Source organism: Oryctolagus cuniculus, chromosome 9 (assembly GCF_051225735.1).
Source record: "Oryctolagus cuniculus isolate XC-2025 breed Fujian yellow rabbit chromosome 9, ASM5122573v1, whole genome shotgun sequence".
In the NCBI taxonomy this organism is placed as follows: Eukaryota; Metazoa; Chordata; class Mammalia; order Lagomorpha; family Leporidae; genus Oryctolagus; species Oryctolagus cuniculus.
Genome location: NC_142875.1, coordinates 92,374,171 through 92,390,318, shown reverse-complemented (window position 1 = coordinate 92,390,318; position 16,148 = coordinate 92,374,171). Strand labels below are relative to the sequence as shown.

The 16,148-nt window shown below is 38.9% G+C and overlaps 1 protein-coding gene across 31 annotated transcripts in view; it reads left to right on the top strand.

The window, feature by feature from the left end:
* Nucleotides 1-16,148, top strand: part of ZDHHC20 (zDHHC palmitoyltransferase 20) — an 82,787-nt gene that overhangs the window by 25,819 nt on the left and 40,820 nt on the right. For 29 of the 31 annotated variants that reach the window (XR_011378908.2, XR_011378909.2, XR_016213388.1 and 26 more), the window contains exons 2-3: nt 7,242-7,268; nt 11,919-12,022. Coding sequence is in view for 21 of the 31 variants with exons in the window: in XM_070049150.2 (XP_069905251.2) it covers nt 7,242-7,268; nt 11,919-12,022 (131 nt within the window). In the remaining 10 variants the exon portion in view is untranslated. The remainder of the gene's footprint in view (nt 1-7,241; nt 7,269-11,918; nt 12,023-16,148) is intronic. The other 2 variants (XM_089304386.1, XM_089304385.1) reach the window with 1 other exon arrangement.

The window sequence follows — 16,148 nt, the reverse complement described above, 5'->3', positions numbered from 1 at the left end:
CCCTCTCTCTCTAACTCTGACTTTCAAATAAATAAATCTAAAAGTAAAGTCATCTGGTGTAGTATTTGGCATGACTGGTTCTATTTCATTGTTTTCCTCTTTAAGCATTTCTTTCTCTCCCTGCAAGTTTATTTTTTACAAATGGACTTTAGACTCAGGGTTTTTGTTTTTGTTTTTGTTTTAAAGTGATTTAGCAACCTAATACAATATAGTTTTTTTAAAAAGACTTATTTATTATTTGAAAGGCAGAGTTATAGAGAGACAGAGGCAGAGAGAGAGGTCTTCTATCCACTGGTTCACTCCCCAAATGGACACAACGGCCAGAGCTAAGCTGATCCAAAGCCAGGAGCCAGGAGCTTCTCCTGGATCTCCCACATGGGTGTAGAGGCCCAAGCATTTGGGCCATCTTCTGCTGCTTTCCCAGGCCATAGCAGAGAGCTTGATCAGAAATGTAGCAGCCAGGACTCAAACTGGTACAGCCAGGACTCGAACTGGTGTCCATATGGGATGTCTGCAACTGCAGGCGACAGTTTTACATGCTATGCCACAGCTCTGGCCCCAGGTTTTTTTTTTAAAAAAAGTATTTTTGTTGAGATTAATTTAGGGAGAATTGTCAACTCATCCTATGTAAGGGCATTGTCTTTCCATTTGTGCAGATTTTATGTGTCCCTCAAAAGCATTAAAATGTTTCTTTGTGCAGATCTTGCTAATTTATTATGTGTTTTTTAGATTGCTTTGTAAACAAAATTTTGTTCCTTCAACTATAACTTCTGTGTAGTAACTGTATGTACAAAGGAAAGCTACTGATTTCTTTATACTGTTTTTGTGCACTATCACCTCTTGTTTATAGTAGTTTTTCAATTTATTTTCTTTGACTGTCAAGGATTACACTACAAATAGTGATAACATTTGCTTTTTCAATTTTTATACTATGAATCTACTTCTTTTTCATAATGGTTTACTTGTATAGTGTTCTCATGTCACTTTCACATTATGGTATGTATAGAAAACAATAAACTTTTTAGTGTACAGTAAGATCAGGAGAAAATGCTGTGTGAGGCCGAAGGTGATGAGCACAGGATCTAACCACTCCAGGCCCCTCTGACGGCTCTGAGATGGGTGAGAGAAGCTCCATGACTCTACAAAACAGTGGGGTTTTTTTTCCCTTTTTTTTTTTTTAAGAGTAATGATTATGAACATACTCTTCTTGTTCCTGACTTTACTGGGAATACTACTTAATATTATATGATTAAATTATGCTGGTTTAAGGATTTATGTTATATATATTTATATTTGTTTATTAAGGAAGTATTCATGTAAAATTGTCTATTCAAAAAGATTTTGGTCAAAATAGATATTTAATCAAATATTAAGCATTTCTGCTGTGTACCAGACTTTGGATATAAAATGAGAACAAAATGAGAGACACTATAGGAAAGAAAACAAGTTTGGGGCCGGCGCTGTGGTATAGCAAGTAAAGCTGCCACCTGCAGTGCTGGTATCCCATGTGGGCGCTGGTTTGAATCCTGGCTGCTCCACTTCTGATCCAGCTCTCTGCTCTGGCCTGGGAAAGCAGTAGAAGATGGCCCAAGTCCTTGGGTCCCTGCACCCATGTGGGAGACCCGGAAGAAGCTCCTGGCTCCTGGCTTTGGATCAGCTCAACTCTGGCTATTGCAGCCAATTGAGGAGTGGCCTAGCAGATGTAAGACCCCTCTCTCTTTCTCTGCTTCTCCTCTCTCTGTAACTCTGACTTTCAAGTAAATAAATACATCTCTAAAAAAAAATTCCTGCTAATGCGCCTAGGAAAATAGCAGAAAATGGCCCACCCACATAAGAGTCCTGGATGGCGCTCCTGGCTCCTGGCTCCTGGCTTCAGCCTGGCTCAGCACTGACCATTGCAGCCATTTGAGGTGTGAACCAGTGGATGGAAGACCTCTCTCTCTCTTTCTCTGCCTCCCCTTCTCTCTCTGTGTAGCTCTGACTTTCAAATAAATAAATAAATAAATCTTTTTTAAAAAGAAAAAGAAAACAAGTTTGAACAAACTTCCAAATCCTATCCACACTACACATAGTAACTCTATGACCTTAGGCAAATCATTAAATTATTTTGAAACATAGTTTACTTATCTGTAAACTAGAGGTAATGATAACTTTCAGGGTTATAAATGCGCTAAGACATGATTCCACATTTCTGGGAACATGCAGTCACAGTAGGATGAGAGGGCCATCAGCCTACCATTTAGAATGCCCACATGCTATATCAGAAAGCCTGGGTTCATTACCTCTGGCTCCTCACTCCAGCTTCTTAATAAAGTAGGTCCTGGGAGGTAGCAGTGATGGCTCAAGAAATTGAATTCTTCCAAAAATGATGCTGACATTCATATGGAGGCACAGGAGACCTCAAATAGCTAAAGCAATCTTATATAACAAAAACAAAGTCAGAGGCATCACTATACCAGATTTCAAGACATAACTACAGGGCAGTCATATTCAAAACAACCTGATGGCCGGCGCCACAGCTCACTAGGCTAATCCTCCGCCTGCGGCACCAGCATCCTGGGTTCTAGTCCCGGTCGGGGCACCGGATTCTGTCCCGGTTGCTCCTCTTCCAGTCCAGCTCTCTGCTGTGGCCCGGGAAGGCAGTGGAGGATGGCTCAAATCCTTGGGCCCTGCACCCGCATGGGAGACCAGGAAGAAGCACCTGGCTCCTGGCTTTAGATCAGCACAATGCGCCGGCCACAGCGCACCAGCCGTAGTGGCCATTGTGGGGTTAACCAACAGAAGGAAGACCTTTCTCTCTGTCTCTCTCTTTCACTGTCTAACTCTGCCTGTCAAAAAAACAAAAACAAAAACAAGAACAAAACCAGCCTGGTACTGGTACAAAAACAGATGAACAGATGGATAGATCAATGGAACAGAATAGAAACACCAGAAATCAATCCAAACATCTACAACCAACTTATATTTATTTGATCAAGGAACTAAAACCAATTCCTGGAACAAGGACAGTCTCTTCAATAAGTGGTTCTGGGAAAACTGGATTTCCACATGCAGAAATATGAAGCAAGACCCCTACCTTACACCTTATACAAAAATCCATTTACAGTGGATTAAAGAGCTAAATCTATGACCTGATACCACCAGCTTATTAGAGAACATCGGAGAAACCCTGCAAGATATTGGCATAGGCAAAGACTTCTTGGAAAAGACCCCAGAGACAGAGGCAGCCAAAGCCAAAATTAACAATTGGGATTATATCAAATTGAGAAGTTTCTGTACTGCAAAAGAAACAGGAAAGTGAGAGGCAACCGACAGAATGGAAGAAAATATTTGCAAATTATGCAACTGTTAAAGGATTAATAACCAGAATCTACAAAGAGATCAAGAAACTCCACACAACAAAACAAACAACCCACTAAAGAGATGGGCCAAGGACTTAAACATACATTTTTCAAAAGAGGAAATCCAAATGGCCAATAGACCCATGAAAAAAATGCTCAGGATCTCTAGTCATCAGGGAAATGCAAATCAAAACCACAATGAGGTTTCACTTCACCCTGGTTAGAATGGCTTTCATACAGAAATCAATGCTGGCTAGGGTATGGGGAAAAAGGTACACTAATCCACTGTTGGTGGGAGTGCAAACTGTTAAAGCCACTATGGAAGACAGTTTGGAGATAACTCAGAAATCTGAATATAGCCCTACCATATAATCTAGCCATCCCACTCCTCGGAATTTACCCAAGGGAAATTAAATTGGCAAATAAAAGAGCTATCTGCACCTCCATGTTTATTGCAGCTTAATTCACAATAGCTAAGACACGGAATCAACCTAAATGCACGTTTATTATAATTTCATAAAGAAATTATGGGATATTACTCTATTGAATACTACACGTGCTCCACATGTAGGACCTCTGTCCTTAATGAGTTGTACTATGAGAATTAACTGTAAAACTTGTCTTCAAACAGTACTTTATACTTTGTGTGTCTGTGTGGGTGCAGACTGTTAATAAAAGCTTTTGAAAGAATGAAGAAAGAAAGAGAGAGAGAGAAAGAAAAAGGAAGGAAGGAACGAAAGAAGGAAGAAGGAAGGAAGGAAGGAAGGAAGGAAGGAAGGAAGGAAGGAAGGAAGGAAGGAAGGAAGGAAGGAAGGAAGGAAGGAAGGAAGGAATAGAGAAAGAGGAAGGGAGGAAGGAATTGAGTTCTTGCCACCTACATTGGAGACTTGAATTGACTTCCTGACTCCCAGTTTCAGCCTCAGCTGAGCTCCAACTATTGCGGACTTTGAGGAGTTTGAACCAGCAGATGGGGAAGCTTACTGTTTCTTTCTCTCAAATTAAGAAAACTAATTACTCCACTTCCAGTCCAGCTCTCTGCTATGGCATGGGAAAGCAGTAGAAGATGGCCCAAGTCCTCAGGCCCCTACACCCACATGGGAGACCCAGAAGAAGCTCCTGCCTCCTGGCTTCAGATCCATGCAGCTCTGGCTGTTGTGGCCACTTAGGGAATGAGCTAGCAGATAGAAGACTCTCTCTCTCTCTCTCTCTCTCTCTCTCTGCCTCTGCCTCTACCTCTACCTCTACCTCTCCTCTCTGTGTGTAACTCTGACTTTCAAATAAATAATAAATCTTAAAAAAAAAAAAGCGCTAATTGCAGTGACCAGCGATGTACCACAGTGGATTAAGATGTTGCTTATGATGCTGGCATCCCTTACTATAGTGCTGGTTCAAGTTTCAGCTACTCTGTTTTTAATCCAGCTTCCTGCTGATGTGCCTGGGAAAAAAGTTGGAGGGTGGTCCAGGTACTTGGTCCCCTCTACATATGTGGGAGATGTGGATGGAGTTCCAGACTCCTGACTTCAGCCTGGCCCAGCACCAGTTTTTGGCAGCCATTGGGGACATGAATAAGCCAATGGAAGATCCCTTTCTCTCTGTCTCCCCCACACACACACAGACCCTGCCTGTCAGTATGCCTCTCATATTTTTAAAATGAATCTTAATAAAAACAGTAATTTCAGGGGCTGGCACTGTGGCACAGTGGGTTAACACCCTGGCCTGAAGCGCCAGCATCCTATATGGGCGCCAGTTCTAGTCCCGGCTGCTCCTCTTCCTATCCAGCTCTCTGCTATGGCCTGGGAAAGCAGTAAAGGGTGGCTCAAGTCCTTGGGCCCCCTGCACCCGTGTGGGAGACCCGGAGGAAGCCTCTGGCTCCTGGCTTTGGATCAGTGCAGCTCCGGCTGTTGCGGCCATCTGGGGAGTGAACCAGCGGACGGAAGACTTTTCTCTTTCTCTCTCTCTCTCTGTAACTCTTTCAAATTAAAAAAAAAAAAAAAAGGCAGTAATTTCAAATAGAGAGGAATGATATGGCAGAGATGGAAGAGTGAGCAGTAGTGATACCTAAAGAGACACTCAGGAAGGTTTTACACGGGAGCTAGGATTCAGACTAGACTCTACAGGGAGAGAACTGGGGAGGGACACAGTAAATGTGAAACTACTTGAAGTATTTATTCAGAATAATTAGACTAGAGATATCGGCAAATAACAGACTGGAGAAGTAGACACATTATAGATGGCAGAGGACCTATAGTTAGCTACCCTAAAGATTTTGGACTTCATTCTGAAAGTGACTCAGAAGTGTTAGAGGGTATTCAACCATCAGATTTGCTGGTGGTGAGGTGTGTGTTACACTGATAGTAGGAAGACAGCTCAAACTATTGCATTTAAGGAAGGCAGAGGAGGGAAGGGAGGAATTGAAGAAGAGGTGACACATTTGAAAGAGACTTAGTAGAGTCAATAGGACCTAGAGGCCATTGGACCCTCCAGGGCTGGGGTCGGGAGTAAGAGTAAGTAGCAATTCTCAGGGGTTTGGACTTGGTGAACTGATACGGTTGTTGAATTGAAATAGTATACAAGATGGAAGAAACACTGAATTAACTTTTCTATACTTAGACTAATTTTTTAAATATTTGAGTATTCAGAGAAAAAATACTCTCTTTAAATTACAGGTATAATTTTTACTTTTTTCTATAAAAAATAAATTTGCCTAATGCATATTCTCAGACGTGAAAACTAAGAAAGTTGGGCTTAAAGAAGAGAGCAAATAGTGATTACCCAAGGTGAGGAAGGGGAGTAGAGACGGGAATAAAGAGTTGCTGGAGCTGTACCTATGAAATTTATATTTATTAAATAAAAGCTTTCTAAGCCGGCGCCGTGGCTCAATAGGCTAATCCTCCACCTTGCGGCGCCGGCACACCGGGTTCTAGTCCCGGTTGGGGCGCCGGATTCTGTCCCGGTTGCCCCTCTTCCAGGCCAGCTCTCTGCTATGGCCAGGGAGTGCAGTGGAGGATGGCCCAGGTGCTTGGGCCCTGCACCCCATGGGAGACCAGGAAAAAGCACCTGGCTCCTGGCTCCTGCCAGGATCAGCGCGGTGCGCCGGCTGCAGCGGCGGCCATTGGAGGGTGAACCAGCGGCAAAGGAAGACCTTTCTCTCTCTGTCTCTCTCTCTCTCACTGTCCACTCTGCCTGTCAAAAAAAAAAAAAAAAAAAAAAAATTAAATAAAAGCTTTCTAAAAAGAAATAGTTGCTGGATAACAGGTACCAAAATATAGTTGGATAGGAGGAAATCAATTCTAGTGTTCTATAGCACAGTAGAGCAACTATAGTTTACAGCTTAGTGTATACTTTACAAAGAACTAGAAGAGAAGAATTTTAAGGCTCCAAATACAGCTTAGTTGGAAATGTTAATTACCCTGATTTGAGGTCGGTCCTTGAGTACATGGATTCAGTTATCACATTCTACCATGTAAATATGCACAATTATGTGTCAGTTAAAAAGAGAAAGATTTGTCTTGAGTACATGTTTCACCAAAAGGTCACTAGAGTACATCATAGACTGATGAATAAGTTTGAGTGCCATAAAGGACAGCGCTGTTCATTCTGCAGGTATCATTAAGAAAAGAGCTAAAGAAGATATCACAACTATATAACCTTGTTGACATATTTGAAATTAACAAAAGTCTACAGAAATTTTTAAATGTAACTGTATTAATGATAAGGAATTTTTTTAGTATTTCAGTGTTTTTGAAAATTTTTCAAGAACAATTCTAACTTTACAGTGGTGTTTATATTTTATAACCCAACTTTATTTTTATGAAAATTATATTAAGATGAATATTCAACTCAAAGCTTAGTACAAAATGTTCAAAATATACTTATTCACTCTTTTTTCTTCTATTCTAGTTACTATTTCTGGAAATGAAGAAAATGGTAAGTCATTTTTAGTCTCATTTTAATAAAGTAGAATAATCCTTATGGTATCTTAGTTGCCACCCACATACTTTCTACTTATTGATGAGCACATGTGATTTTTGCTTTTCAGAAATATATATCTTTAAAACTTATGTAATTAAAAGGAGATATAATATTGGGTTTCTTCTTAGACATTTAGTATGTTCTCAGTTTGTATTATATATATATATATTGAAGTAGCCATTATTATGTGAAATACCTAGCACTCAAATGTTTGTATTTTTGTATGCCTATTTAGATTTGCCTGCTTTATTTATTCTCCAGAACTCATTCAGGTTGTTAATGTCATACCCAGCTAGGTTGAGAAAGAGAATTTGCTCTCATGAATTTAATTGATGTTTTGTTAAAAATAACATTTGTTAAAAATAATACTTCACTACTCACATACATTTAATAAAAATAACCAGACTACAGATTTGAAAATTTTATTATTAGTTCAAGGAAACTAAAATTTTTCTAGTAGCTAGTCATAGAGGGAAAAAAATTATCAAAACTTCATATCAAAATTCATCAGGATAAAAAATTTCTAAAGTTTATTGAGATCACATTTTAAAAATAAAATTTGATTTGACAAAAATCCAGAGGTTCTAAAATAGTTGAAGTTAGAAATTATTATTATTATTATTATTAAGCATAAAGCATTTATATCTCAAGTTGCCTTTTTACTCTAACTTTTCAGTAACAGAGTAAACATAAACTCAGTCTTGGTAAGCTCTTTCTTCTTTTTATTTTTTTATTTATTTATTATTAGATATACTTTATTTATTTGAAGGTCAGAGGGACAAAGGGAGAGAAAGAAATCTTCCATCTACTGATTCACTTCCCAGATGGCTACAAAAGCCAGAGCCTAGCCAGGAGCCCAAATAACTAGGTCTCTGACGTGGATGCAGCAGCCCAAGTATGCAAGCCACTTTCTGCTGTTTCCCCAAGTACATTAGTAGAGGAGGTAGAATCGAATTAAGCAGCCAGGACTTGAACCAGCACCCGTATGGTCTGCTGGCATCACAGGCATCCACTACTGCTCCCCTCTTGTTTCTTTCTTTAAGCTGGCACTGTTCCCTGTGTGTTTAAAGCAGAGAATTTCAGAAGTTCCTATAGGACTTTTCACTTGTATTGTCTCTTAGGGCTGTTCCTAATATGCCTCTTAAAGAAACTTTGAACAAAGTTTTTTTGTTAGCTTTTTAATTCAATGTGATTTATGAATATAGATTTCTTGATTTATAAATTCAGATTTTTCTCTCAGCTTTGACTTAATTTGCTTATTAGTAAATAAGATTTTCCATGTTGTTTACAACCAGTGGTTTATGGCATATATATATATATATATATATGAACAGCAATTTGCCTATTATCAATCACATTAATTTGAACTTAGTTAAAAGCAATATCTTCTATTGTTCACTCATAATTTAATAATTATCACCTGTTGAATTCTATACTCTAGGCATGGTACTAAGAACTTAATTTTATCAATTTTTTATTGAAATAAGTGGTAGTATATTTTATTTTAAAGCAAATTGTCTTGTTTTGCTTTCATGGAGAGCAAAAATATTAGAAACATATTAGATATTAATTTTTTAAATGCTTGAAGCCTATATGCTTTGTTTCACATACTGCTCTTAGTTGTAGATAAATTATAAAGTTTAAATATGTCAGGGGTACTCTTTACCTCAGTGTATAGGTGAGGAATGGCACGCTCGATTAAATATGGATGTCAGTCATAAGTATAGATAAAGGGAGGTTCCTGAAGGTAACATCTGCACAGTCACTCAGTGGCCTCAGAGTCAGCCTCAGTGTTGTGCAGCAGTAGGCAGCTGAGCTGCTAAGTGCTTGTGTAAAGGAAAAACAAACCAAACAGGATCTAGCATTGTAGTGTAGCAGGTAAAGATGCACCTGTGACACTGGCATCCCATATGGGCACCCGTTCAAGTCCCAGCTGCTCCACTTCTGGTCCAGCTCCCTGCTCATGGGCTGGGAAAACAGAGGAGGATGGCCCAAGTGCCTGGGCCCCTGCATGTAGGAGACCCAGATGAAGCTCCTGACTCTTGGCCCAGCCCTGACTATCTGGGGAGTGAACCAGTGGATAGAAGATCTCTCTCTCTGTCTCTCCAGTTCTCTCTGTAACTCTTTCAAATAAATAAGCAAATATTTTAAAAAATAAATAAATAAGATGAAAACAAACCACGCAATGATTTTGAGTCTGTTGGATATACTACAGGGTTCAACCTTGAGGGAACTGATAGGATAGAAAATGCAGATTTGAGAAATCAGAATTTTCAATGTGCATAACAACATTAGTGGAAGTGAAAAGAGCACATTTGAAAATCAAAGAAAATTGTAGTTCGAATTTTATCCTGGCATCTGATGCCAGCTTAGAAGTAGAATTTGACCATTAAGATGATGGTTCAAAAAGTAGAGGAAAACATAATCTTAGGGATGACATATTGCAAAGAATTTTGGATTTTTTTAAGCAGATATGTTTCAATTCTGGTTTTATCATGCAAAATACTAAATCCTGTGAGGCTCAGTGTTTACATCTGTAAACTGGAAGAATGCTTTACTTGACTTTGAGGGTTGGACATGAGGCACATACGATATGTCTTCCAGGTGACTGTGTAACCAGCAGTGTATGGTGGGGAGTTTTGTTGGGATGTATTTATCAGGAAGCTAGAGTTATCTTCAGGAATTTCACAGTGAAGAGTGAGAAGGAACTATGAGCAGCACATCTCACATTGTCCATAGAGGATGGATTGGAACAAAGACTGGAAGTGAGGAGACCAAATGGCCTTTGCATCAGTTTGGATGAGCTAGGCAACAATTTATGGGCTGTGTACTGACAGTGAAGATGAGTTCAATTTTAGGCACCAGGACTGGAAGTATTTGTGCTGGCTAGCTGTGAGGGATGAAGAATCACTTGAGCATCTGTTAACTGTGTGACTGGGGTTTCTAAGCCTCAGAAATCAGGAATAGGCCAGCACAATTTCAAAATAAAATGCTGGGTTCCAGTGGGGTTTTCAATTATTTATCATAATTTTTTAAAAGAATGGACTTTTTAAAACCAAAAATGTAAGGAAGATAACATCAGGCAGAAGGAAGGAGAGTACTTCAAATTGAATGCATGTTAGCTTTATAAAAGCTTCACTACGATGTTTTTAATGTTTCTCATTTTCCTACAGTTCAGTGAAAACTACCACTATTTAAACTTGAGAAGCACTGGAATAGGGAATGTACAAAAAGCACCAAATGTTATGAAGTAAGATGCCTGGCCGGCACCGCGGCTCACTAGGCTAATCCTCCGCCTAGCGGCGCCGGCACACCGGGTTCTAGTCCCGGTCGGGGCGCCGGATTCTGTCCCGGTTGCCCCTCTTCCAGGCCAGCTCTCTGCTGTGGCCAGGGAGTGCAGTGGAGGATGGCCCAGGTGCTTGGGCCCTGCACCCCATGGGAGACCAGGAAAAGCACCTGGCTCCTGGCTCCTGCCATCGGATCAGCGCGGTGCGCCGGCCGCAGCGCGCCGGCCGTGGCAGCCATTGGAGGGTGAACCAACGGCAAAAGGAAGACCGTTCTCTCTGTCTGTCTCTCTCTCTCACTGTCCACTCTGCCTGTCAAAAAAAAAAAAAAAAGAAGTAAGATGCCTGAAGAGCTAGTATTTATTGATGATTTATTATGTGCTAGGCATTACTCTAAGTGTTTTGCATAGTAAGCAGCTAACTCTTTTGAAGCAAGAACTTTAATTAAAGTCTAAGCAAATTATTTGGGGTATGCAGTTTGAAGAGGTAATGAATCCCAAAATGTAATTGTAGAATATTTTTGTGGAAGAAGTAGTATTGGAGCTGAACTTTAAAATGCACAGAATCTCATACTTTAATGCTTGTCTGTGTTATCTGTAGTGTGTTTGTGGTGCTGCGTGCCAAACTGAAAGAATTTAAGCAGCTGGTAGATAGTTCATGCTTGTGGAAACAAGTCCTGTTCCTTACAAATAGAAAAACTACATTGCACGACAAAAAGCTTAAAGTTACATCAGTGAGTTAACATTTGAAGATGAAGATGTTGGAGTATTACACTGATCCCTTTGGGAAATAATTATGGTAAAAATTTAAAGTCACTAAACATTTTTCTTGTTAGCTTTGTTGAACAAGAGAATGAAATTTAGGATATTTTTTCTGAGCAATGCAGGAATTTGGTTATTTACTCATTATTCATGGTAATGGTGACTTTATTTACTTTCAGTTTACAGTTCCTGAGATTTAATGTTCATGGTGATGGATTCTGTTTTAAATAATTTTTAAGTCATTAAACATTAACTTTAGGGAGTGCTTGAACTACAGTGAGTGAAGGAAGTGTTTTAGCTTAAGTGTTCATCAACTTAATGAGATCAGATTTCATCTCAGGCTGTAGTATTTTCTTGTAAATCAGACTGATAAGACTATTTCTTCATGTCTATTAATGTTATATCATGCAGATAAAGTTTGTATATTTGATGTTTTGATAGGTTTTAATTCCATTTTTTATTGGATTTAGGCCTCTAGACCCAAATATTATGTTTTAATGTAATGCTTTTTCCTGTTTTCACTTGGATTCAATGAAATGTTATTTGCTTTTATTTACCAGGAAAGACCGTTGTTTACCTTGTGGCTTTCCATCTGTTCTTTGTTATGTTTGTATGGTCCTATTGGATGACAATTTTCACGTCTCCCGCTACCCCCTCCAAAGAGGTAAATTTAATGTTGGTAAATTACCAAATGCTTTAACTGAATATGGAATTATTTTCCCTTGTGTTACCTTTGTTAAAACTTTACATAATACATTTGTTCTGTTTCTGTTCATAAAATTGCTTGGTAACTCCGTATTGTGAATGTGAGTCATTAGCCTATTCTCAGATACAATCCCCTGACATAACATGGTATAAGTTTAACTATAGATGAAGAATTTCCTGCCATGCTATGTTTTCTTAAAGAAGTAAAAGTAGAGTTTATTTTTAGAAACCCTCTTAACATTTATATTTTGTTAGGATGAACAATTATGCCTAATAACAATTATGTTAGGCACGAACAACAAAAGAAAATATTTTGATTGTGGAAAACAAACTGTCTAGCTATTGCTTGTCCCACCTTATAGTGACTAGTGTTTCTTCTAATTGGAAGTCTCATTGTAAAACAATGTAGGTAAACATTTTTTGTGGAGTGAGTTTTAGGACTTGAATGTCTCTCTTGGCCTTGACATAGCTGTCTAAATTCTTCCCACTATAAATTTATTATCGCAAATGGTTAAGAGTATGTTCTCTAGAGTTAGAATTGTCTTTTGATTTTCTGTTTTAGCACATTCAGTTTTGTCATCAGAAATGGAGCTAACAATCGTGCCTGTCTCTAAAAGATGTTTGTGAGGAGTAAATAAGATTTGTCTAAGTAAAGGTTTTAATATATTAGCTACTACAAGATTGGCACTCATATATATATCAAATGATGGTAAATAATGTTGTTTCCCTTCGTATTAAATTTATGAAAATATATTTAACATTATAGACCATGTGATTAAAACTAATATCAACTTCCAGTTAAGTTTGTAATGAAGAACATATATGCAGAAAAGTATACACGTCATAAAACTCGGAGTTTCACAAACTATGTAACCACCACCCAACCCAGTTTAAGAGGCAGAACCGTGCTAGCATCCCATCAGCTCCCTCCTGCTTTCTTCTTGTCACCCATTCTAGAAAAAGCCACTTTCCAGCCTTCTAACAGCAGAAATTAGTTTAGCCTGTTTTTGTACTTAATATATAGTAGGTAGCACGTATAGTCGTGTAACGATCATAGTGATATATGCTTACGTGTATGGCTTCTTTCATTAACATTCTGTTTATGAGCTTCATCCCTGTTGTTGCATATAATTGTGGATCATTCATCCACGTTTGATTTTCAACTGTGGTGTATGTGTAACACACTTTATTTACTGGGTCTACTGTTGATGGACATTTGAGTAGCTTCCAGTTTAGAGCTGTTACAAATAGGGCTGCTGTACACATTCCAGTGCATGTCTCTTGGGGGGACGTATACGTAGTTCTTTTGGAGAGATGCTTAAGAGTAGAACTGCTATATCATGCATTATGTGTACATTTCAAAAAAACTAAGTGGATATGCCAGTTTTTCACTGGATGCTTGTGTTTTAATAGGTAAACCATAAATCAAACAATGTTCCTTCAGGTGTATATATTCTTCAGAAATTTGGTAATAATTAGCCCTTAAAAGTATGCTACAGTTATCCATTTCTTAATCTCTAAATTCAAAAGCATCTAATTTTATTTAATCAGTTACTAGGAGTGATGGCTGTTGTAAACATAGCATATGCAAAAAGTAAATAGTTCTCATTATAGGAAGTAAAAATAGAAAAAGAACAAATTGTTAATACTTTTGAGAAGCAGTATAGAGGTTAAGAACTCAGATTCTGTAGCCAGAACTGCCCAGGCTTAGCTTAGGCCTCTGCTACTTGCTAGGCATGTGACTGTGGACACTTTGCTTAGCTGTAAAGTGAGGCTGATAGTAGTACATATCCCATGAGATTGTTGTAAGGAATGAATAAATTAATAGCGCATATAATTAATAACATAAAAATATAGAAGAATGCCTAGGATATAAGCACCATCTAAATATATGTACTTTTATTTTTTGGCTGTTGTTTTGGCATACTGCAGCTCTGAGCTTAAGCCTTTACATCCACTCAACCCTTCATCCTCCCCCACTCATGACTGCCCAAGCCTATGTCCAGTGGCCATGCTATGACATGCTCCATTTGCCCTGTCCAAGGACATTTCCATCATGTTCTCCACAACCTCTCACTATCTGGCACATGATGAGTGTTCAGTAACTATTTTTTTTTTAAGATTGATTTATTTATTTGAAAGTCAGAGTTACACAGAGAGAAAAGGAGAGGCGGAGAGAGAGAGGTCTTCCATCCACTCGTTCACTCCCCAGTTGGCTGCAATAGCCGGAGCTGCGGTGATCTGAAGCCAGGAGCCAGGAACTTCCTCCGGTCTTCTCATGCAGGTGCAGGGGCCCAAGGATTTGGGCCATCTTCTACTGCTTTCCTAGGCCACAGCAGAGAGCTGGACAAGAAGTGGAACAGCCAGGACTCAAACCGGTGTCCATATAGGATGCCAGCACTGCAGGCGGCAGCCTGCCCGCTACGCCACAGCACCGGCCCCATTCAGTAACTATTGAATGAGTTAATTATTAAATCCTCAAGGATCAAACTAAGCTCAGCTCTAGTGACAACCAAGGACAGGATTGTAAGAGTCTCACTAAGCTTGCAGTGTGCTGCCTGAGCTAACACCGTAAGTAATATCAGACCTGTGAGATCAGTGCTGACTATATTGGAAGGACTTTGTTAGCTCAAAGTTTAGAGCAACTCTTGGGGATCAGGTCTAGGAGAATTGATAGGTTCCAGAAAGGAAAAACTGTTACAAATACAAGTTTTGTTTTGATTTGGTTTCAGTTAGCAAGTACTCAATGAGTACCTACTGAATGTCGGACTCAGTGTTAGTCTCAGAATAAAAAGAAGAGCAAGACAGGTTCTTTACACTTGAGAGAGAGAGAGGTGATGAACAAGCAAACAAAATAATTATAAATTATAATAAATTTAGATAATTTTAGAAAAGTAGTTAAATTTAGGAAAGCATGGAGATGTGACAGAGCATAACAGTAAAAGCTGATTTAGGGGGAAGAAAGCTATGTTAAATCAAAGAAGTCTTCTCTGAGGAAGTAGCATTGAAATCAATACCTTTATAAGTTCTTCCACTAAGTTTCGGAAGGAAAAATCTTTGTTGTTTACTGCTGTGTCCTCATTGTCTAGAATGAGGCCTGCTATTTAATCAGCAGTTTGGTAGACTTGAGTGAAGGAATAGTGGATGAGCTAGGCACCACGTTGTTCAAGAACAGCTTCCAGGCTGACCCAAGGGAACATTTAGCATACATAATAATGTACTGTTAATATTATACTTATGCTGACTTGTATTTTGTAATTCACTGTTTACATAGCTAACTACATAGGAATGTTCTTTTTGGAGACAAAGGTTGTTTTTATTCATCTCTGGATCCCTGATATGAGGAACAGCACTGGTCCTTAATTGGTATTTAATATATATTTAAATGAAACCAGCTGAACACCAAAATTAAAGATAATAACAACATTTCGTAGTTTGAATTCTCTTCAGTTTTGAATGAAAATAGAATTTTAGTACTAATTTCAAAAGTCTAATCTATTTTACTTATTTATTTATTTATTTAAAAATAAATAGAGAGCAAGCTGCCATCTGCTGGTTCACTCCTCAAATGCCTGCAACAGGTAGGCTGGGCCAGGCTGAAGCCAGGAGCCAAGAACTCACTCTAGGTCTCCCACAGGTGTGGCAAAGACCCAACTACTCAAACCATCACTTGTTACCTCCCAGGGTCTACATTAGCAGGAAGCTACAACCAGTAGCAGAACTAGGATTTGAACCCCAGCACTCCGATATGGAATGCAAGCATTTTAAGTGCTAGGACAAATCTGCTATTTTAATTTTTTTATTTTATTCCATTTCTCATCTAAAATTCTGGTATCTCTTGAAATTTTCATTCAGTTTTAGTTTTTCATAATTTCGTAAGATTGATCCCCTTTTTTTTTTTTTTAAGATTTATTTATTTATTTGAGAGGCAGAGTTACAGAGAGAGAGAGGTCTTCCACCTGCTGGTTCATTCCCAAAATGGCCGCAACGGCAGGAGCTGGGCTGATCCAAAGCCAGGAGGTGGGAGCTTCTTCCAGATCTCCCACATGGATACAGGGGTCCAACACTTGGGCCATCTTCTGCTT